At 42.0% G+C, this 24761-nt stretch overlaps 1 protein-coding gene across 6 annotated transcripts in view; it reads right to left on the bottom strand.

The window, feature by feature from the left end:
• Positions 1-24761, bottom strand: part of AP3B1 (adaptor related protein complex 3 subunit beta 1) — a 334397-nt gene that overhangs the window by 211254 nt on the left and 98382 nt on the right. For all 6 annotated transcript variants that reach the window (XR_006281799.1, XR_006281800.1, XM_038401874.2 and 3 more), the window contains exon 6: positions 20815-20881. Coding sequence is in view for 4 of the 6 variants with exons in the window: in XM_038401874.2 (XP_038257802.1) it covers positions 20815-20881 (67 nt within the window). In the remaining 2 variants the exon portion in view is untranslated. The remainder of the gene's footprint in view (positions 1-20814; positions 20882-24761) is intronic.

The raw sequence follows: 24761 nt of genomic DNA, 5'->3' as shown, positions 1-24761 counted from the left end.
TCCCTCCTGACCAGAGGAAAAACCCTTTCACCTGTAAAGGGTTAAGAAGCTAAAATAACCTCGCTGGCACCTGACCCAAAATGACCAATGAGGGGACAAGATACTTTCAAAGCTGGAGGGGGGGTGAGAAACAAAGGTTTTGTCTGTCTGTGTGATGCTTTTGCTGGGAAAGATCAGGAATGCAGCCTTACAACTCCTGTTAAGTTAGTAAGTAATCTAGCTAGAAATGCATTAGATTTCCTTTTGTTTAATGGCTGGTAAAATAAGCTGTACTGGATGGAATGTATATTCCTGTTTTTGTGTCTTTTTGTAACATAAGGTTTTGCCTAGAAGGATTCTCTATGTTTTGAATCTGATTACCCTGTTACCATCCTGATTTTACAGAGGTAATTTTTTTTACCTTTTCTTCTTAAAAGAAGAATTTTAATTGAACCTGATTGCTTTTTCATTGTTCTTAAGATCCAAGGGTTTGGGTCTGCGTTCACCTGTACAAATTGGTGAGGATTCTTATCAAGCCTTCCCCAGGAAAGGGGGTGTAGGGCTTGGGGGGGATATTTTGGGGGAAGACATCTCCAAGTGGGCTCTTTCCTTGTTCTTTGTTTAAAACGGTTGGTGGTGGCAGCATACGGTTCAAGGACAAGGCAAAGTTTGTACCTTGGGGAAGTTTTTAACCTAAGCTAGTAAGAATAAGCTTAGGGGGTCTTTCATGCAGGTCCCCAAATCTGTACCCTAGAGTTCAGAGTGGGGAAGGAACCTTGACAAGGGAACTCATGCTTGATGAAAGGCAGAAGGTCTGAGGGGGGCATAGGGAAGTTATCAAGACATTATGCTGTCCTCAGCTGGCAAACACAAATGCCACAAAACAAAGTGGAGCAAAACACCCACAGACTTGCATCCAACCAGCCATTGCACTATAGGGACATTTTATCTTCCCAAGAGGCTAGCATAGCCTGCTACAGAGTCTCTTCTCTAAACCCCAGTGTAAAATAAGGAGAATTACTATAAATAAACGTAAACTTACCCAATTCATTAAGGAGCAGTCAGTACCTAGCTCTAAGTGTTTTTTGAAGTTTTTATTCGTATTTTTATTGTTTATCACTGCTCAATTTTTTTAAATGATTTACTTTGTATTGCAAAACAGATATGACCCACCAAATAAGTAATGCTTCACCAGATCCATAAAATGTGTTTAATTCATTTAAAATTCATATTCATGTCAAGTACAACTTATTCACAAATTTCAGAGTAGCAGTCGTGTTAGTCTGTATTCGCAAAAAGAAAAGGAGTACTTGTGGCACCTTAGAGACTAATTTTGGAGAGGAAGATGATTAGTCTCTAAGATGCCACAAGTACTCCTGAACTTATTCACAAAGTGACTGAAATTAACTCAAAACAGCACACTGACTACCCCACACTTGCAAAAGACCTCTCTCAGCAATACAACCCCTTAATGTGCTCTTGTAATTGTGTCTAGCTTCTCAAAATCAGCAGTCTTTTCACTTATTACTAGAGAAAATTCTCCAGTCTCTACTTTGTATTTCTAATCTCTATTCTGAATAAGCAAAAAAAAAAATCCTCCAACCTAAGATGGTTGCTGCAGATGCTGAGCATGCTCAGTAAGAGCTTAGGATTTCTTTAAAAAAATATTTTTTTAAAAAAAGCAGCGGCAGCAGCCCTAGCAAAGAGCCAAGTGTGTGCGTGTGCACAGATCATCGAATCACAGATCTGAGGTAAATGACAACAGTGAGCATGTGCAAGATTGGTGGCTACTGAGTACATGCAGTAAGGGGTGACAAAAAGGTCAGTTAGCTAGTGAGAGCAACCGTATACCCGTCACAATTTGTTTTAAAGGTCAGAGCTATCAATCAGAATTTTGAAGTCATGGGTTAAGACTGAGCATGTGCGTGTGAGGTAACAGCTTCTAAGAATTAGGACTGTCAAGCGATTAAAAAAATTAATGATTAAAAGAATTAATTGTGCAATTAATCGCACTATTAAACAATAATAGAATACCATTTAAATATTTTTGCATGTTTTCCACATTTTAAAATATATTGATTTCAATTACACAGAATACGAAGTGTACAGTGCTTGTTATATACCTATTTTTGATGACAGGTATTTCCATTGTAAAAAAAAAAAGGAATAATATTTTTCAGTTCACATAAGTACTGTAGTGCAATCTCAATCATGAAAGTTGAACTTACATATGCAGAATTATGTACAAAAACTGCATTCAAAAATACAAGAGTGTAAAATTTTAGAACCTGCAACTCCACTCAGTCCTACTTCTTGTTCAGCCAATCACTCAAACAAGTTTGTTTACATTTACAGGAGATAATGCTGCCTTCTTCTTCTTTACTATGTCACCTGAAAATGAGATCAAGCATTCTCATGGCACTGTCGTAGCTGGCGTCTCAAGATATTTACATGCCAAATGCACTAAGGATTCATGTATCCCTTCATGCTTCAATCATCATTCCAGGGGACATGCGTCCGTGCTCATGATGAGTTCTGCTCGATAACAATACAAAGCAGTGCGGACTGACGCATGTTCATTTTCATCATCTGAGTCAGATGCCACCAGCAGAAGGTTGATTTTCTTTTTTCGTGGTTCGGGTTCTGTAGTTTCTGCATCGGAGCGTTGCTCTTTTAAGGCTTCTGAAAGCATGCTCCAAACCTCGTCCTTCTCAGATTCTGGAAAGCACTTCAGATTCTTAAACTTGGGTCGAGGCCTGTAGCTATCTTTAGAAATCTCACATTAGTATCTTCTTTGCCTTTTGTCGATTCTGCAGTGAAAGTGTTCCTAAAATGAACAATATTGACTGGGTGATCATCCCAGTCTGCTATAACATGAAATATATCGCAGAATGAAGGTAAAACAGAGCAGGGGACATACAATTCTCCCCCAAGGAGTTCAGTAACAAATTTAATCAACACATTTTTTTTTTTAAATGAGCATCATCAGCATGGAAGCACATCCTCTGGAATGGTGGCTGAAGCATGAAGGGGCATAAGAATGTTTAGCATATCTGGCATGAAAATACCTTGCAATGCTGGCTAGAAAAGTGCCATGCAAATAGCTGTTCTCACTTTCTGGTTATACTGTAAATAAGAAGAGGGGAGCATTATCTCCTGTAAATGTAAACAAACTTGTTTGTCTTAGCGATTGGCTGAACAAGGAGGACTGGGTAGACTTGTAGGCTCTGATGTTGAACATTGTTTTGTTTTTGAGTGCAGTTATGTAACAAAAAATCTACATTTGTAAGTTGCACTTTCACGACAAAAAGACTGCACTACATACTTTTATGAGGTGAACTGAAAAATACTATTTCTTTTGTTTATAATTTTTGCAGTGCAAATATTTATAATCAAAAACAATATATACTTGATCTCAATTACAACACAATACAATGAAAAATAGAAAAACATCCAAACTATTTAATAAATTTCAATTGGTATTCTATTGTTTAACCGTGTGAGTAAAACTGCGATTAATCACGATTAATTTTTTTTAGTTAATCGTGTGAGTTATCTGTGATTAATCGACAGCCCTACTAAGAATAGGAAGAGCTACAATGTAGCATTAAAGGTCAGCTGCCAGCAATAGTTTCGGAGTCTGCATCTGAGAAAGAGAGAGGCATGCAGGGAAAGCTGGGAAGCCAGCAAGAGAAGCCATTGAAAAACTGCTGTAAAGAGAGAAAAGCAAGCTGGAGCAGAGCAGAGCTGACTGACTGACTGACCAGGAACTGAACAGCAGTAGCAGTGATTTTTTAAAAGAAAACAGCAAAGGATTTATAGAGTAAGCTTAATATTCATTTCATTATAGCTTAGTATAAGTATAGTTCAGAATAGCATATAATATTTAATATGTGTATGCTTGGAATGTGTGTCAGTGTTTTAATTGCAATATATCTATGTAAACTTTCAAGCAATTTAAGACCTGCTGTCAGCAATTTATTGTAAACTGGCCACTTGCAACAAATTGCTTTGCTTAGAATCATTTAAACTATATGCTATTGTAGTTTAAGTGCTCTTTCACTTGCAATAAGGGATTTGTGTCTCAGGGATTTTGTGGCTTCTTTAGAATTGTTAAAATCATATTGTAGTAGGGATTATTAGTTACATCAATAAAAAGATACTTTGTTTTGAAAAGAATACTGCCTGTGTCAATTAGTTTATCGGAAGGTTATGTCTGTGCCCTATAGTGTTTCCTTAACAAACCTGGGAACTTTTATCTCAGGAAGAACAGATTAAGGAGCAAATAGATTATAGCAAAATCCATTTTTGGGGGCAACACTTAAATCTCCACTTGCAACTATTATGTAAAACACAATGCAGCAACAATAGGAATACTTGGCTCAGTGAGACCAGCCTAGTCATGAGGTATCTCCAGCATCCTTTCAATTGATCAAAGACCCATTCTACAGTCATTCTGCACCAGCAGATAGCAAAATCTGTCCTTGCTTCTGTTTAGATGTGTATTGCTTTATGAGCCAGGGAAGTAAATGGTGGGCTGGTCATTGCAACCACACCAAGATGAATATGCAGTCCAGGAAAAATGTTCTGGCTTGCAGCTTTTCAAAAAAAATCTTGTATTCCTAAAGAGGCCAGAATCACACACCCAACGCTGGGGGCGTTTCACTGACATTAGGAACGTAAGAGTGGCCATACTGGGTCAGACCAAAGGTCCATCTAGCCCAGTATACTGTCTTCCGACAGTGGTCAATGCCAGGTGCCCCAGAGGGAATGAACAGAACCGGTAATCATCAAATGATCCATCCCCTGTTGCCCATTCCCAGCTTCTGGCAAACAGAGGCTAGGGACACCATCCCCGCCCATCCTGGCTAACAGCCATTGATAGACCTATCCTCCATAAAATTTATCTAGTTCTTTTTTGAACCCTGTTATAGTTTTGGTCTTCACAACATCCTCTGGCAAGCAGTTCCACAGGTTGACTGTGCATTGTGTGAAGAAATAGTTCCTTTAGTTTGTTTTAAACCTGCTGCCTATTAATTTCATTTCACACTTCCTTCCTTATTTACTTTCTCCAGATCAGTCATGATTTTATATACCTCTATCATATCCCCCCTTAGTAGTCTCTTTTCCAAGCTGAAAAGTCCCAGTCTTATTAATCTCTCCTCATATAGCAGCCATTCCATATTCCTAATAATTTTTGTTGCTCTTTTCTGAACCTTTCCAATCTTTTTTTGAGATGGGGTGACTACATCTGCATGCAGTATTCGAGATGTGGGCATACCATTGATTTATATAGAGGCAATATGATATTTTCTGTCTTATTATCTATCCCTTTCTTAAGGATTCCCAACATTCGGTTCACTTTTTTGACTGCCGCTGCACATTGAGTGGATGTTTTCAGAGAACTATCCACAATGACTCAAAGATCTTTCTTGAGTGACAATAGCTAATTTAGACCCCATCGTTTTATATGTACAGTTGGTATTAAGTTTTCCAATGTACATTACTCTGCATTTATCAACACTGAATTTCATCTGCCATTTTGTTGCCAGTCACCCAGTTTTGAGAGATCCTTTTGTACCTCTTCACAGTCTGCATGGAACTTAACTATCTTGAGTAGTTTTGTATCATCTGCAAAATATGCTACCTCAGTGTTTACCCCTTTTTCCAGATCATTTATGAATATGTTAAATAGGACTGGGCCCAGTACAGTCCCCTGGGGGACAACACTATTTACCTCTCTCCATTCTGAAAACTGACCATCTATTCCTACCCTTTGTTTCCTATCTAGCTTCTCTTGACTGTTTCTGCATTTTCCACAGGTGCCTACTCTACTGCCCAAGTCCATTTCACCCCCCTTTTAACCACATAATAGACCCCCTATTCCAGGGCAGGATCTCAGGGCTTATTCTCCCCGCTCCACTCCGAACCTCCTCCTTGTCCCTGATGACCTCCCTCATCCTATAGAGCAGAGGTGGGCAAACTACGGCCCATGGGACTGTCCTGCCCGGCCGCTGAGTTCCTGGGCAGGGAGGCTAGCCAGCATGTTAAGGGGATGGGGAGTGGAGGGGAGAGGGTGGATGGGACATAGGTTCTGGGGTGTGTTGGGGTTGGGGGTGTTGGATAGGGGGTGGGGTCCCGGGGGGCGGTTAGGGGACAAGGAGCACCGGGGGTTGGATGGGTCGGGTGTTCTGAGGAGGAAAGTCAGGGGGCGGGAAGTGGGACAGGGCAGATGGGGGGCAGGGGCCAGGCTGTTTGGGGAAGCACAGCCTTCCCTACTCGGCCTTCCATACAGTTTCTCAACCCCGATGGGCCAAAAAGTTTGCCCACTCCTGCGACAGAATAACTGCAGCCTCCTTCCCCCATAGCCCCTTTTTGCTCTCAGCTTCTTACACAGCTGGGCTTCACTCTCTATTAACCCTGGCCCTCCTTCTCTCAGGTGATACCAGGCAACCTGATTGTCCTCTCAGGCCCCTGTTAACCCTATCAGGGCTTGGACCAGGTGCACACCCAATCACAGCATCCCATCAATTACCCCATCAGTATGGGAAGCTCACTGAATCAAACTCCTCTTATTTCTTGCACATTGCCCAGATTCTCAATCCTGTGCAGCAGGACATGCTTACTGGCCTTGCACACCTGGATGACCACCACACACTACATTTTCTAATGCCAAACTGACTGAACACTGATCATAACAATCTGAGGTTGCAAGCTTCCAGAGCATAATCATAACCAGTTTTTCTCCATTGTTAATTCATTTTGGCGTCTGTGCTCTGGAGGATTAGAGCAATTCAGGGACACAACTCCAAGATGCAGCCTTCCACATCTGAAAGTTCTGCAACCACTGCTTATCATTCCCAACTTGAATCACAATCCAATCCCACCACTAGATGCTTATTTTACCAGCGCAGAAGCACTGCTCCACTTTGTTCTGCCAGTAAATGAATGACTGCAGCACATGGTGATTTGTATGCACAGTTTGCATCACCTGTCCCTCCTCAGTATCCATTTTCACTGCTGCCTCACCATCAGCTGTTGGTTCCACAAATACTTAACAATCAGGTGCCCTATCTCTAAAAACACAAGAACTCTGCAGACCTGTTCAGCATCCATGCTTCTGCGAGCAGAATGGTAGATAAATTAAAAGATGTAATGGAGGAACTGTGGCAATTTTTAAAAAATGGTGTGAAAAGAGAAGATTATTATGGGATGGAAGTCCTAACAGGAGTGCTGATATCCCATAATACACTTCAAAAGTGTCCCACAAGGGAATGCATCAGACAGTGGCATGGCAAACAGTGGGATGCCTATCCACAGTGTAGTGCATTATGTCAATTATAACCATCTGCTGTGAGAACATATTGCAGTGACAAACGCAGTCAAGTATGCACAGGTTCAAGTGAAATTGTGATGTTGGCAGCTGTATGCCAGAACAAATGCTACTTTAAAAATTTCAGTCTGGACATGGCCAAAGTAATCCCAGAAGGGGAAGCATGGTAACAGGAATGCTTATGGGAAAGAAACAAACAAATAACCCTTCCACAGGCCTTTCATACCATCCCATAGAACTAAATAAATTGTATCCATTCCCTAGAATTCCAACAGGTGGTAGACTCTCTCTCTCTCTCTCTCTCTCTCTCTCAAGTTCTATAGACTTATAGGGTTCATAGACTTTTTTCATAAAAAAGGAGGAACTTTTTACCCTTTTTCAAAATCATCTCCAGTACTTCTCTCCTCCATCCCCTTACCCAAAAAAAAAAAAAAAAAAAACACCACATTCTGCCCTACCTACTTACCCCAAAGTAGTTTGCTTTCCATATTGAGCCCCTGTTTAAATCTGACCATGGTTCTGCTCTAGAAAAGCATTGCTTAAGTGTGATTAGTAGCCAGCTGCCTTGACCTCACAGGTCCTCATTATGTAAGTACTACTACCCTAGAGAAGAGCACAGCAAAAACAGAGGAGAGGAACTGATGCACCTTTGTCAAATTTTCATCAGAACCCTCACCCAGACCCCACCTCTTTTATCATTCCCCTCTTAAAAACATGACCCAATCCAACAATCCTTTGTGGCTAGAAACGATTATAGGATGTAATCCCAAAGGAGAGGATAGAGGTTGTGACAATCTACAGCTCTAAGCAGCATTTAAAAAATAAATTAAAAAGACGGCTAAAGAAATATTTCATCCTTCCTCCTCAGATGTTCATTTAGAAAAAGATACATTTGACAGTGTTTCTAGAAAAAGTGGGCAGGAAGAAAGTGCATTTTCCTGGGTGACTTCAACTTGAGGGGCATTTGGTGGATCTCTCATGCAGTCAGTAACAAAGCTTCCTTAAAGTTTCTAAAAGGAAACGCTGATAACTTCTTAACACTGAGTTCTGCACCCAACATGATGTCACTCAATAATGGTCCTTATTCTCACAAAGAAAAATTAGTCACTGACCTAAAAGTTAGCAGTTGCCCAAATACAAGTGATTATGATCTGCTTACATTTATCTTGTGCAAATACAAAATGGCATCAAACAGTAATATGTACATTTGGAACATTCAAAGAGCCAATTTTCCAAAGTTTAAAGAAATAACTGGAATAACTGCATGAGAACATTTAACAAGAAAGTGGGACATGTTAATGAATGTGTTATAGTTTATCTACAGAATGCCTACAGAAAGCCACAATTCCGCAAGAAAGGCCAACGCGATTCTTGGATGCATATAAAGGGGAATATCAAGAAGAAGTAGGTTTCAGAGTAGCAGCCGTGTTAGTCTGTATTCGCAAAAAGAAAAGGAGTACTTGTGGCACCTTAGAGACTAACAAATTTATTAGAGCATAAGCTTTCGTGAGCTACAGCTCACTTCATCGGATGCATTTGGTGGAAAAAACAGAGGAGAGATTTATATACACACACACACAGAGAACATGAAACAATGGGTTTATCATACACACTGTAAGGAGAGTGATCACTTAAGATAAGCCATCACCAGCAGCAGGGGGGGGAAAGGAGGAAAACCTTTCATGGTGACAAGCAAGGTAGGCTAATTCCAGCAGTTAACAAGAATATCAGAGGAACAGTGGGGGGTAGGGTGGGAGGGAGAAATACCATGGGGAAATAGTTTTACTTTGTGTAATGACTCATCCATTCCCAGTCTCTATTCAAGCCTAAGTTAATTGTATCCAGTTTGCAAATTAATTCCAATTCAGCAGTCTCTCGTTGGAGTCTGTTTTTGAAGCTTTTTTGTTGAAGGATAGCCACTCTTAGGTCTGTGATCGAGTGACCAGAGAGATTGAAGTGTTCTCCAACTGGTTTTTGAATGTTATAATTCTTGACGTCTGATTTATGTCCATTCATTCTTTTACATAGAGACTGTCCAGTTTGGCCAATGTACATGGCAGAGGGGCATTGCTGGCACATGATGGCATATATCACATTGGTAGATGCGCAGGTGAACGAGCCTCTGATAGTGTGGCTGATGTGATTAGGCCCTATGATGGTATCCCCTGAATAGATATGTGGACAGAGTTGGCAACAGGCTTTGTTGCAAGGATAGGTTCCTGGGTTAGTGGTTCTGTTGTGTGGTGTGTGGTTGCTGGTGAGTATTTGCTTCAGATTGGGGGGCTGTCTGTAAGCAAGGATTGGTCTGTCTCCCAAGATCTGTGAGAGTGATGGCTCGTCCTTCAGGATAGGTTGTAGATCCTTGATGATGCGTTGGAGAGGTTTTAGTTGGGGGCTGAAGGTGATGGCTAGTGGCGTTCTGTTGTTTTCTTGGTTGGGCCTGTCCTGTAGTAGGTGACTTCTGGGTACTCTTCTGGCTCTGTCAATCTGTTTCTTCACTTCAGCAGGTGGGTATTGTAGTTGTAGGAATGCATGATAGAGATCTTGTAGGTGTTTGTCTCTGTCTGAGGGGTTGGAGCAAATGCGGTTATATCGTAGCGCTTGGCTGTAGACAATAGATCGAGTGGTACGATCTGGATGAAAGCTAGAGGCATGTAGGTAGGAATAGCGGTCAGTAGGTTTCCGATACAGGGTGGTGTTTATGTGACCATCGCTTATTAGCACCGTAGTGTCCAGGAAGTGGATCTCTTGTGTGGACTGGTCCAGGCTGAGGTTGATGGTGGGATGGAAATTGTTGAAATCATGGTGGAATTCCTCAAGAGCTTCTTTTCCATGGGTCCAGATGATGAAGATGTCATCAATGTAGCGCAAGTAGAGTAGGGGCATTAGGGGACGAGAGCTGAGGAAGCGTTGTTCTAAGTCAGCCATAAAAATAGTAGGAAAGTCATCTTGCCTCTGTATACAGCATTAGTAAAACTGCTACTAGAATACCGTGCCCTGTTCTGGTGCCAAACTATAAGTAATAAGCGGAAATACTAGAGCGAATTCAAAGAAGGATGACAAATGATGCAGGGCTGGAAAACAACCCTTACAATGTGAGCTTAAAGAGATCAACTTATTCAATGTATCAAAAAGACAGCCAAGAGGTGATTTGATCACTGTAGCCATGTCTACGCTTACCGGGGATCGAGGCTGCTGTGACTGATGCAGCGGGAGTCGATTTAGCAGGTCTAGTGAAGGTAGGTCGTGAAGTCCTGCTAAATTGATTGCAGAGCGCTCTCAGGACGACTTCAGTACTCCACCGGAACAAGAGGAGTAAGGTAAGCCAATGGGATAGCGTCTCCTGTCAGTGCAGCACAGTATAGACACCACCGTTAGTTGAGCTAAGCTATGTCAATTCCAGCTACGTTATACACGTAGCTGGAGTAGTGTAACTTAGGTCGACTTACCCCAGTAGTATAGACAAGGCCTGTGTGTAGGTAATTGCATTTGGAAAAGATATCTGATAATGAAGGGGTTTTTCAACTTTTCTGACAAAGGCAGAACAAGATCCAATGGCTGAAAGTAGACATAAGATAAAGTCAATATTAAAATAAGACAACTTCGTAGCTGTGAGAGTAATTAAACACAGTAACATCTTATCAGGGAAGGTGGTAGATTCATCATTGCCTGGAATCTTTAAATCAAGACCAGGTATCTCTTTAAAAAGATAAGCTTTTCTCTAGCTTCAGTCAGAAATGCTACAACCTGGACAAGCAGGAGGGGAAGAGAAGGAGGGGCGTCAGGTCAGAATTCTGGTCATAGTGGTTCCTTCTGGACATGGAATCTGTGAATCCATCTCTTCGTCCCTGTTTCATGGGCCATGGGAAGAAATGGACTGCCTGCACTGCCCTCAACACGCTCATAAGATTTGCAGCTCTGCATTACAATAATGACTTCTTCCAACAAGTGGGCATCCCCATTTATGCCTCCCTGCTGATCAGGAATGCATCCCTCATTGATTGTGCTCCAGAGCAGGTCTGGGAAAGCAATCTCAGACACTTGGTGCTGCAGGCTGTAGCAAATAGGTTTATTTGTGGGTGGCCCCATTTTTGAAATATATATTCCTGCATTGTGTCCTTCAATTCCCATTTGTGGGGAAAATGTCTGCTGAGTTCATTTGCCATGGTTTAGGTATCCAGGTAGGTAGGAAGCAGAGAAGTGGATATTGTGTTGGATGCACCAATTCCAGAGGCTCATAGCCTTGGTGCATAACGAGTGTGATCGGACTCCCCTTTGCCTATTTACGTAAAACATGCAAGCAATGTTGTTGGTCATTACTCTTATGTTTTGGTTTCTTATGAATGATAGGAAGTGGAGGCAGGCATTGCAGACAGCATGCAATTCTAGCAGGTTTATGTGTAGCTTTGTCTCAGATGTGGACCAAAACCCCTGAAAAGTGCGATGTTGCGTATGTGCTCCCCACCCCATGAGGGAGGCATCCATTGAGATCATCTGTGTTGGAGGACCTTGTGTAAATGGGATCCCCGACCACAAGTTGTGTGGTTGAATCCAACAAGTTTGCAAGTCACTTACCTTGGGAGGAGCATCATTAATAGTCTGTTTAACCTATGCTTCTTTGGTCTGTAGACAGTTCCTAGCCATCCTTGCAGACAGCGCATGTGTAAGTGTGCATAGTTTACCACAAACATGCATGCTGCCCAGAAGTTGTAGGCATGCATGATCTGTAATCTGTGGGCTGTTCCACACTGCAGATATGAGTGTCTTTATCATGTGGAATTGGTCTTGTGGAAGTGACACTTTCACTGCCACTGAGCGGAGGTGAGAATTCTAATGGTTTAACTGGTTCTATTCTTGATTTCTTTCTGTTTATTTGTAAACCCAGATTCTGGAAGCAATCATTCATGTTACGATACACCCCGCCTATGGGCAGCGTGTATCATAACATGAAAATAAGCATCCTGCAAGTCAAGGGATGAAAAACAGTTCCCTTGCTCCAGCACTGGTATTGTTGTTAAGTGACCATCTTGAGCCATTGCTTTCTCACAAACTTGTTCAGTCACCTAAGATCCAGGATAGGTCACCAGCCTAAAATTTTTCTTGTGTGTTAAAAAGTAGTAGGAAAAAAACCCTTCCCAGTGTTGCATCGGAACAGTTTCCACTACCCCTAATTGGAGGAGATGATCTACCTCTTGGCATAGCAAATGTTCATGAGAGGGGTCCCTGAAGAGGGATGGGGAGGCTGGGATGGGGCATATAAACAGGAAAAAAATGGTACAGCCAGTACAGATGACTTCAAGGGCCCATTTGTCCATGCTAATGGCAGCTCATTTCAGATAGAATAGGAGCAAACAGTCTTCAAATAGATGGATGAATGGCATAAGCATTGGAATGTGGGAAAGGTCTTTGAGACCCTCAACCAAGCCTTCAAATTTTTTGTTTAGAGGAAGGAGCATGAGATGTCGCAGCTGGTGGAGTCGGTATCATTGGGTCTCTGTCTTTGTTGTTGTTCGTAAGGCCTCCAGTGTTGCTGTACGTGTGTTGAGTATCTATTTTTCTGGTATGGTTGATACCTATATTGTGTCCTTTTTGTGTCAGGTGTATGAATGCCAAGGGACCAGAGAGTTGCCCATGAGTCCCTCATAGCGTGCAGTACCTCATTGGTTCTGGCTGCAAACAGTTGCTCTCTGTTGAAGGGGAGGTCTTTGATTGTATTCTGTATTTCCTGTGGGAAAGCTGAGGAGTTAAACCACAAGGCTCGCTGCATGACCACAGCTGTAGTGGTGGACCTAGCGGCCATGTCAGCAACATCTAGTGAGGCCTGTAGAGCCGTGTGTGCAGTCATTTGGCCTTTCAAGACCAGCAATCTAAAATTGTTCTCTCTTTTCCTCTGGAATCTTGTTAATAAATTCCATAAACTTTCCACAGTTTCTGAGCCATATTTGACAACTAATTTGCCACTCTGAATTGAAGCGTGGAGGAAGAATATACTTTGCGGTCGAATAGGTCCAACCTCTTACTATCCTTATCGAAGGGCATGGACCAAAAAGGGGTGGTGTTTGCCTCTCTGGTTGGCCACTTCCACTACCAGCGAGTTGGGTGCTGGGTGTGTGAATAAAAATTCCGATCCCTTCGAGGGAACATAATACTTTGTCAGCCCTTTTACACATTGGAGGTATGGTAGCTAGAGTTTGCCATACCATGTTGGCAGATTCTGTGATAGCATAGCCAATCAATGGGGTTATCTTTGATAGGGAAGATGTCTGTGAGATATACATTAGTTCATGCTGAGTTTCCGACACTTCCTCCAGAGCAAAATTGAACTCATTGGCCACTCTTTTGAATAAATTTTGGAAGTGGGTAAAGTTATCTGTGGTGATTTAGAGCGGAGGCATAACTGCCACATCCAGTGAGGAGGATGAATTATTGTTGGTTGGCGAGATGTCGGGAGCAGTGTCCTCTTCCTGCTCTGCCATGGGTTCATCCCTTGTCTCTGTAACGATGGTCTCCAAGGGTGGAGGTGTGGCTCTGGTGTCTTCCCTATGTGGGCTGGGGTGCCTGCTGTAGTGCCTTTGGTAAGACCATGAGGGATACCAGTATGGCCAGTGACCAAGGAAGGGCATGGGTGGTCCCATCCAGGGGCATAGTGGCATGTCGTGCCCATATGTGGACTGTGATCGTAGTGGTGTACTGATCATAGAGGAATAGTTAGGGGAGAATACTGCTTCAACCTCCTCACCTTCATCACTCGACACCTGTGGTGCTATCGAAGATAGCTGTTGCTCCGGTACCACTGGCCCCGGAGAGACATTGGTGCCCAAAAGAGGGACTCCAGAGTTGAGGAGACCAAGTTAAAAAAAAAGTATGGATTGGCTGAATGGACTATTCGGTGGATAGAAAGCTGGCTCAACAGGTAGTGATTAACGGCTTGATGTCTAATTGGCAGCCAGTATCAAGCGGAGTGCCCCAGAGGCCAGTCCTGGGGCCAGTTTTGTTCCACATCTTCATTCATGATCTGGATGATGGGATGGATTGCATTCTCAGCAAGTTCATGGATGACTTTAACCTGGGGGGAAGAGGTAGATAAGCTGGAGGGTAGGGATAGGATCCCTACACAAATTGGAGGATTGGGCAAAAAGAAATTGGATGAGGTTCAACAACGACGACAAGTGCAGAGTCCGTCCACTTAGGACGGAAGAATCCCATGCACGGCTACAGGCTGGGGACCGACTAGCTAAGCGGCAGTTCTGCAGAAAAGGACCTGGGGATTACAGGGGACGAGAGGCTGGATACGAGTCAACAGTGTGCCCTTGTTGCCAAGAAAGCTAATGGCATGTTGGGCTACATTAGTAGGAGCACTGCCAGCAGATCGAGGGAAGTGATTATTCCCCTCAGCACTGGTGAGGCCACATCTGGGAGTACTGTGTCCAGTTTTTGTCCCCCCACTACAGAAAGGATGTGGACAAATTGGAGAGAGTCCAGAGGAGGGCAACAAAAATTATTAGGGGGCCGGGGCATACGACTTACGAGGAGAGGCTGAGGAAACTGCGCTTATTTAGTCTGCAGAAGAGAAGAGTGAGGGGGGATTTGATAGCAGCCTTCAACTACCTGAAGGGGGGGGAGGTCCAAAGAGGATGGAGCTAGGCTGTTCAAAGTGGTGGTAGATGAAAGAACAAGGAGCAATGGACTCAAGCTGCAGTGGGTTGGATAGTATGAAAAACTATTTCACTAGGAAGGCGGTGAAGCACTGGAATGGGTTACCTAGGGAGGTGGTGGAATCTCCATCCTTAGAGGTTTTGAAGGCCCAGCTTGATAAAGCCCTGGCTGGGATGATTTATTTGGTGTTGGTCCTGCTTTGAGGAGGGGGTGGACTAGGTGACCTCCTGAGGTCTCTTCCAACCCTAATTGTCTATGAAAACAGATCCTTCTGATACAGAAAGTGGTGTGGCGCCAAGAGCTTCAGTGCCAAAGAGTGAGATGCCAAAGAGGGAGCGTGGTGTGCTGAGCTGGTGCCAGTGCAGTTTGTGTCGGCACTGTTGCACTAGCAGCATTGGGCTGCAGCACTGTAATAGGAGCAGTTGTAGGTACCGTCTCCTTTAGTGCTGTTGACAGTGCCATGATGGAGATGGGCAGCTTAGAAGCCTTAGACTCCTCACCAGAGTGCTGGGTTCAAGCAGCAGCCTCCACATGGGCTGTTTCAGAGGTGCCCAGAGTGTCATAGGTGTGGCCAGCACCAAATGAGATCAATTTGGTCAGCAACTGTTTTCTGCTTGTCTGCTCTTTATGTAGTGAAGTGTTTTGTTGTTTTTTTTTTTTTTCCCAGAATTTCTGGTTTTCGGGGACCTTGATGGTGAAGAGACCAATGACCTATGCCAGGAAGAGGTTTCCTGCCCTGGGTCAGAGGCTGATCTTAATGACTTTTCCATTGAAATGAGTTTTAGCCTCAGGTTTCTATCTCTGCATGCCCTAGCTTTCAGTTTGTCACAATGGGCACATTTCTGAGGAATGTGAACTTCCTCAAGGCAACAAATACATTGAGTGTATCCATCTGACATCGTCTCTCTGTATGTTGTCCATCTTTTAAATCCTGGTGAACCAGGCATTTCTCTAACTTAATACTAGCTATACAAAAGGAAGGATAAATAAATTATATTTTTGTATGGGAAGTAATTAATAACTGAAACTTAACCTATCTAAATTATCATCACTCACTAAATTTATCTAAATTGATCTAAATTTATCTAGACAGTAGAAACAAAGGTTTTCAAAGGGACTGCTGAACTCCATCTCAGGCCAGGGACAGTTGCGAAGGAACTGAGGGGTTTCACTTGCACATACACCAGATGAAGTGCCCACTGCGTGCAAAGCAGGCACAACGCATGCGTGACCATACAGGCACTGCTGCTAAAACTCTCCGAGCAAAGGAGCAGAGACATACCATCACCTGGAGTGGTGCACCCATGGGGACCTCTCTCAAACAGTAGTAGTAGTTAGGGAACAGGTTAGTAACCATTTGTTCTCCTTCAAGTGATTGCATGTCCATTCCACTTCAGGTGACTCACAAGCTATTTGATGTGGAGGATGAATTTGAATCAGCTTGAATAAAAATTGAAAGACTACCCATACAAATCTTAGATTGTTGAAAGATGGCACTTTGTGCTGTTGCTCTTCGCGTGAACATGTTTGAGACTGACTTTACATCACGCTACACTCAAATGACCTTGCTGTTCATGTGGTAGCCATATTTTCTTATCAGCCACTAAGTTAATGGTGAATTTTGAACTGAAGACTCAAAAAAGGACAAAAATATTTGAAGAAAAGATTCTGGCGCTTCCACATTTATTTTCAGTGATGAAGCTTAACATGAACATAAGAAAGTCGAAGTAGTGAGCCAATGCTACTGAGAGTTACTTGCGATGAAGATTTTTGTTTACAGGTGAACCATCTTGCCTTCTTCCATAATGTATCAAGTGTAGTAGAAACTCTCAAATCATGCAATGGTGCCAAGTAAGTTAAACCTACACCTTACAAGTAAACACAAGTCCCTTGCCAAGAAGGATAAATATTGTTTCGAGCGTTTGAAGGATCAGAATGAAAAGGAAGCACAAATGATGAAAGACTGTCACTGTGCTTCTGATAAAGCACTGGAAGCAAGCTACTTGATTGTTGATCTTGTAACGAAGGCAAAAAAAGCTGCATACAATTGCATAGATGTTAATTTTACCAGCATGCAAAGAAACTGAGAGTAATGTTAGGCGCAAATGCAGTCAATGAAGTTGCAAAAGTCCCCTTTCAGATAATAAAATAAGACACCACATTGATGACATCAGCTGACACAAACTCTGCTTCGAGGAAAAAAAAAAAAAATCAAACCTAGAGGAAAATTTGCACCACAGCTTGATGAATCAACAGGTTTCAGTGGTCAGGTTCAACTCTCTGCTAAAAATCAGGTACGTTGATGGAGACAGCAGAAAAGAAAAAGGTTTTATTTTGCAAACTGCCACCAAGTCATATGACTGGAGAGGAAATCTTCAGGGTGACAATGAACTTCCTTGAGGAGGGAGAACTGCACTAGAAAAATTGTCTTAGTGTTTGCACAGATAGGGCTGCCTCCAAGATTGGCAAAGTGAAGGGGTTTGTAAGCAAGGTCAAAGAACAAAGACCAGATGTCCTGGAGACCCACTGTTTCCTGCAAGCTCTCATGGCCAAAACACTGTCAGTAGAGCTTTAGTGTTAGCAGTAAAGATATTGAACTTAATAAAATCACGGTCCTTAAAATGTCACCTTTTCTCGCTGTTTGAGGAAATGGGAGCAAAACATCAGAGTTTACTTTTGCACACAAATACAGTGGCATTCCTGTGGGAAAGTTCACTCATGTTTGTATGAGCTGAGGAAGGAGTTAAAAAGGTTCTTAACTTCAGAGGAATCCATATACATGAACTTGATCTCTGACGTGGAATGGTATGCAAAACTTGCCTACCTGGCCGATATATTCCACCACCTCAATAAATTGAACAGGAAAATGCAAAGTAGAAACAAGAATCTTCTCTCCTGCAAGGATAAACTGCATAGGTTTAGATACAAGTTAACCCTCTGGCATGAAAAGTAGCAAGAGGCACCACAGAAATGTTACACCTGGCAAACATGGCAGATCCTGCTGGAAGAATTTTGGTCAATGTCATTTGAGCATTTGAAAAGCCTGGAAGAAAAATTCAGCTCATATTTTCCTTCAACCCATATAGAACATTTTGACTGGGTCTAAGAGCCCTGGAGTTCCCCTGAAATGGAAAATGCTAAGAATCTTACACTAATGGATCAAGAGCAACTTACTGAATTAAGGATGGACCAGATTTTAAAAGTTGGAAAATAGTCCAGGACATGCTCCTGAGATCCCTGTACATGCCAAGAGAGAAACCTAGACTCTCCCTTTCCAACTTCCTAGCAGAGGGTCATAGCTCCAAGAAAGGCAGGAGGCAGCAGTAAAGCTGCTTTTTCGTAGCTACAGGGTAGAGGAGAAGAGCAGTATGGGCCCTTAATGCTGGGGAGGAGGAGGACCAAACCACCTTACCCCTGAAATCCTTAATTGACAGAGAAAGCAGGGCAGGACAAGGATCAGAGCAAATATCAGCCCTGGTGAGGGAGGCAGGCAAGGAATTGTTTGTCCCCAATGTCACATGCACAAACAGTCCTGGATTAAAATGGAACTTTCTCATGTGTCAGGTGAACAAAAAGTCCCATTTCTACTGCCCCTAAGATAAAGCAACTAAGGGCTGGAGCCAGAAGGGCCTCAGCTGCTGAAGAGGTGTAGGGGAAGATTAAAGAATAGGAAGTAAGTCCTGTTTTATTGTTGCTGCAAACTGAACACCCAGCTCCTTCAGGTGATTATGGAGACTAGTCAAACATGCTGGGGACTGGGATAGGTGAAGCAGGGCAGGGAGAAGATCTGTGGCTTGCATTATTTCAGAGGGCTACACCAGCAGGGAAGATAGAAACAACAGGAGAGCCCTGCTGCAGACAATGGGTGCATGTCTAGTTGGTGAACACCCAGTTTCCTGTAGCAACAGAAGTGGATAAGCTTCAGTGTTTTGATCAAAATATTGTTTCAATTTGCAGTTATGAACATTTAAGAATTGTAACAAGTGCACAGAGGATCACAATATTTTAAACTATCAAAATATTTTTAAAAATAGTATTTTGACTGTTCTCTCTCAGTATTCTAGGTATTGGACAGCTAATCAGCACTTCTGTATCTAGTCAAATTAGGATGCAGTTAGCCCTGACTCATTAAAACCTGCAACTGGCCCATGCCAGCTGACTTGGGCTAAGAGGCTGTTTAATTGCAATGTAGATGTTCAGGCTCAGGCTGGAGCCTTGGCTCTAAGACTGTGCAAAGTGGGAGGGTCCCAGAACTCAAACTACAGCTCACACTGGAACATCTACACTGCAATTAAACAGCCCCAAAGCCCATGAACCCACATGAGTTTGCACACCGCAGGTGTCTAATTACAATACCATTTAAGGAGTCTTGGTGTCCTTCAGTGGTGTTATAAATATATACTCTAAGGATGGCATGATCTCCACAGAAAAGTTTTCTACACAAAGCAGTAGAAATCTTGAGTCACTGACCTCTTTATGAGCAGGAGACACAACATCTGTAGTGTTCTGGGAGTCAAACCCAAATAATTTTTGTCTTTCTAGTGGCATTTAGCCATATTCTCTAGATAAATAAAGGTGCTTTTTTGGATTTTTTCCTTCTTTAAAAATACAAAGAACAAAAAAAACCCCCATGCAACCAGAAAATCCGTACAAAAGCTACATTACAAAAACATGAAGCCTGCAAAATTCAATATCCACAAGTCAGGAATTGCCAACATAAAGACTAGATACACACACAACTGTCTGTCCTTAAAGGTGAATTTTTTTAAAAATGTTTGATGAAGAACAGTTCAACAATTTTTCAAGGAGACTACTATTTTTTCTAGAACATCTGTACAAACAAAACAACTGGAAGGGGTCTAAACATTAATTTTACCATATAAATAAGTCCTCGCTGTGAAAATTTGTTTTGATTTGAGAGAATGCACTTTTGAAAATAAAGTGGTAGAAAGCTCATACGCTAAGTTTGTTTTCTTGAGAACGCTTTCATGGCTAACTGAGGTCCCAAACCAGGAAAGCATTTTTGCACATGCTTAACTTTAAGCAGGCAAGTAGTCCTGCAAAAGTCAACGGCTATACTCCCATGTATCTTCAAGTACACACATTATCTTCAAGTACACACTTACATGTTTTCCTGAATCAGGGCCTTAGATACGTGGTGCAACAGACTCCTCTAAATCAGGGCAATACCTAAGTGTCTGAACTTTCAGCAAGGACTTAAATGATATCCCAAATCAGGGCCACAATTTCCAAGATAATAACTCCCTTCAATGGAGTTTTTAAAGTGCATGGATCAGGGCATTCTGGTGGTGTCTAGCCAAATAGTTCCAGACTATTGTATTTACACGTGTCTGTGCTTCTCCCGCCTCTCTTCCCTGATGTCCCACATGACAACAGCGCTTTGGAGTCCTAAAGAGTGAATTTCTGTATTTTGTTTTATTACCTTTTCAATAGTATTCTTTTTAAAAAGAAAGAAACCCTGTGGCAATATTAAACGAAAGCTCTTATGAACATTAAGGTGGTATGATGAAGAACGCAAAAGCCAGAAAACACCAAAGTTAAAACTTCATGTCAAACTCCTTTCTACCACTTTGTGTGCAAGCATGACAATGCAGACTTTAAGAATATGATGACATTTCTTAAATACAACATAATTTCACATAAAACAGTAAGGTTGCAAATTCAAGTATCTGTAAGCTAGAAAATGCTAGAATTAAGATGGTCAGCTATGTTGTATAGTTCAAATTTAATGGTACGTAATGGCAATCATTAAGTACGTTTGCTGCTGAAAGAGTATGACCAGTACAATTATACTCCTAAAAATTACACTAATTTGTTTTACTTACCGTACTTTTATCTTTCAGAAGTTTTTCTATCACTTCAATTAACATTTCCTTTTGCTCTGGATCAAGACTAAAAAACAGAAACAAGGCAAAGGATAGGTTTTTTTTCATTTTTAAAATATATACCTTTAACATTTTATGGTCAGGTTTACACTTGAAACGAAGATAGGCTAGACTTAGCGAGGAGGAGAAGGAAAACAAACAAGGGAAAAGTGAAATTATTTTCAAACACATGGTATTGTGGGGAAGGAGAAGGATGCAGAGGAGAGTGTGAAACAGAAAATGTAAAAAAAATAGTTCCCATTGATTCTGTTACAGTATTCAGACAGTTCACTATTCTGGAACTAAGCAGGCACCCCAACTCTCAAAAAACACAAAACGCACGAACATTCAGAACAGGGTTGGAGGATTTGGAGGGTTAGTTTTCTGTTTAATAAAAAAAAAAATTCTAACCCCCTTTATCAGTAAAGATCAGAATTTTGAAAACTGCTTGTTCAATTAGTCTGACCAGTAACAGGTTAGAGTCCTGGAATCTAGTTTTTAAAAAAAAACTATATTCAACAGAGCATATTGTTATGGGAATTACTGGGAAATACAGACCTCAAGTTCAAAGTTCTATATGAATAGATATAGGGAAGATAAGTGTTATATTTCAGAGAAGGAAAATATGAACATGAGTTATGATGCCATGTATATGCACACATCTGAGATTTACTGCAGCCTTAAATTGTTAAGATAGGAGAACACAAGCAAGCATGTCAGCTTCAACTGTCCACTTCCCAAGGGAAAAGACATTGAAAGAAGGCACTGTCATACATTTTGGAAAGTAATTACTTAAATATCTGAAAACCCTTTCAAAGTGATCCATTTCTTTCATCTTCGAAGACTTAGGTGCAAAACTCTCATGGACTGAATTGACATAATGGAATAAGAACAAGATAACACTTATGGACTAAACAAAAACTGATTCTTATCAAATAAATAAAAGATTTTACTCTAAAGACTGAAGACAATTTCAGGTTCTTTAAAGCTGACAATACATGGCAGAAATAAGCAGGGGTTTACAGTAGAAATTAACTAGAGCACAGGAATTAAATGCTGACAAATTAGATTTTTGTCTGCTCTCAGTACCATTCCCTTTTTTTTTTTTTTTGAAAAATATTGTTATTTACCCTACAGTGCTGTCCACAAAGATCCTATTCTAGGTGTGCATGCATCCCATGCACACATCATCAAATTTTTATTTTTTAATAAGAGTGTCCACCTCCAAGGCTGTGTCTGCACTCCATCTACCAATCATCTTAGCCAAGGGCATAAGGGGCAGGAGATCCCCAACTACCACTCACTTCCTTTATCAATAAGAATCCCACATGGATAGGACTGCAAATCAGGTAAGGAGGACAGGTTGTAGAATCTGTGTGGACACGACACTGTACAGCAACTGGATTCTTCAAGGCAAGACACCATGCTCTCTGAGTGATTGTCCATACAGATTCTACTCTGTGACTGAAGAAGTTCTTTCAAGCCTGGAGGTGGAAAGAGAGGTCCTACTTGAAGATTGACTGTAGGACAGCCTTAACAAAGTTGGCATCAAATATGAAAGCCTATACTGAGGAATAAGTAGTAGTAAGTAAATGAAGCACGCTCCAGGCAACATCTCTACATATTTCAGATACGGGTATATTACCCAAGCAAGCAGCGGTGGCTACCTAAGCCCCTAGTGGAATGAGCTCTAATGAGAGCCAAAGGCTCCTTTTTAGCTATCTGATACCCAGTCTCAATACAATAAAAAAACCATTAAATCCTTTCTGCAGAAGCCACAGTCAGACAGACACAATCTAAATAGAAGGATAAAGCATCATGTCTAGGGTGTGAAGTTTTATTTCATGTTGGATGGAATGAGGTTTCAAAAAAACTGGAAGGTGGATGGATTGATTAAGGTGGAAATCCTGTCCTATCTTAGGAAGTAACTTGGTGTGAGGCTTAAGAGTGACCTTGGTCTTTTTGAAATAGGGCATAAAGGGGAGCAGCAAGAAAGGCCTGAATTACTTTCACTCTTCTGGTGGAAGTAACAACCATCAAAAAGACTGTTTTCATTGACAGCTGCGAAAGAAAGTGTCAGGGGCTCAAAAGGGGAGCAAGAGTCCCATTAAGCCAGTAAGAACTATGTTGATGTTCCAGAAAGGTGAGGAGGGGAGGGGGAAGAGGATCTCTAACAGGCGGAAGATATGAGTGAGGCTCTTCGAAAACCTTAAAACCATGAGATTTGAAATTTAACCCCAAACTGGAGGACGATTTGCAGAGAGCGCTGATAAATGTACCATGATTGAACTGACAAAGTCCAGATTGCTTCAGGGTAAGTAAGTAGTTCAGAATAACCAAGACCGAGGTTGTCAATGCAAGAACTGCTGCTGAGCCACCAAGTCAGAAAACCTCTTCCATTCAGTTCTTCAAGTCATTTTGGTTGACAGTTTTCTGATTTTTGACAACATTTTAGAATTGTATAGCAGCAGCTCCCCTCTAATAAGTCATCCAACCAGCATCCAGGCTGTCAAGTATAACAAATGCAGAGTACAGGTGCAAAATCCAGCCTTGCTTCTTGGAAATTATGTCAGTGAAAAGTGATCAAGGTGATTGGTGGACAGGCTGACAGATTCACCTGGGAGAAAAACAAAAAATGCCTGGCCATGTAGGGGCTATCATGATCACATTGCCTACATCCCATGTTAGTTTTCTGAGGACACTGGGTATCAAAGAAATTGGTGGGAAGGCATAGAACAGTCTCTGTGCCCACAGGAAGTAGAAGAGTACATCAGCAAACCCAGGCTTGTGACGCCTTCGGAGCAAGATGTCCAGCATTTGTTGCCAAGTAGGGTAGAAAGGAGGCCTGCTATCAGGAATCACCACCTGAGCAAGATGTCATGGGAGGACTGAGTCATTGAAGGACCATTCATAGTTCTCTGAAATGTCCCTGCTGAGTTGATCCAGTAGGGTGTTTTGTAGATCAAGTAGGCGGAGAGCTCCTGATCTAATGTGATAAATCAGGCACCAGTTTAGAAGATGTGTCACTTTTGACTGAGTAGGGAGGATCTCTCCCCACTACCTGCCTGTTGATGGAATGAATCGCAGTAGTGTTGTCTGTCAGAACTTGAACAATGAGGACTCAAAGAAGGAGTAAGAAAGCCTTGCATGCTAACACTATGGCCCTGAACACCAGGACATCTATATACAGGATGGCCTCCTGTGCCAACCGTAGTCCTTGAATCTTGATGATCAAAATGGGCTACCCTTCCTTGAGTGGAGGCATCCATCACTAAGGTCTTGGTAGGGAGAGGCAGAGGAAAGGAAATGCTGTGGTTCTGCCTAGCAATTTAGTGAGGATAGGAATTCTGAAGGAATAATGACCAAGGAGGTCTATGCTGGGTCTGTTTGGTAGATATACTGATCTCAACCATCCTTGCAGAGGCTGAAGGTCAAGTCTGGCTTGCTGTGAGACATAGATGCATGCTTAAATGTATCCCAGGAGTTCAAGTACATCCTCACTAGTGTTTTGTGATGCATCTGGAGCCGTCTAATCGATCATCATTTAGAATCATTGCTGACGTAAGTATGTTACTGCCAATGTCAAATCTGACACTGTCCTGGTGAATTCTGTAGTCTCAGTTGGAGGTCAGAGTGGACATTGTTGACTTTTAGGCCTAGCGAAGCCAATAGGTGGAATATCAAATGAATTAAGTCAGTTACCTGCTGTGGGGATTTTCCCTAAGCCAGCCAGTTCTTAGATAGGATAAACTTGTATGTCTCACCTCCAAAGATGTACAGCTAGTTTGACCAGGAATTTGGTGAAGACCCGAGGAACTGCTGTGAGGCTGAAAGGCAAGACTCCTTAGTGCTCATACCAGAAACCATGGGTACTTCCTGTGTACCAGATGGATGGAGATGTGAAAGGA

This window comes from Dermochelys coriacea, chromosome 5, assembly GCF_009764565.3.
Source record: "Dermochelys coriacea isolate rDerCor1 chromosome 5, rDerCor1.pri.v4, whole genome shotgun sequence".
Taxonomy (NCBI): domain Eukaryota; kingdom Metazoa; phylum Chordata; order Testudines; family Dermochelyidae; genus Dermochelys; species Dermochelys coriacea.
Note: the sequence above shows the minus strand (reverse complement) of the source record. Positions and strands in the feature narration are given on the sequence as shown.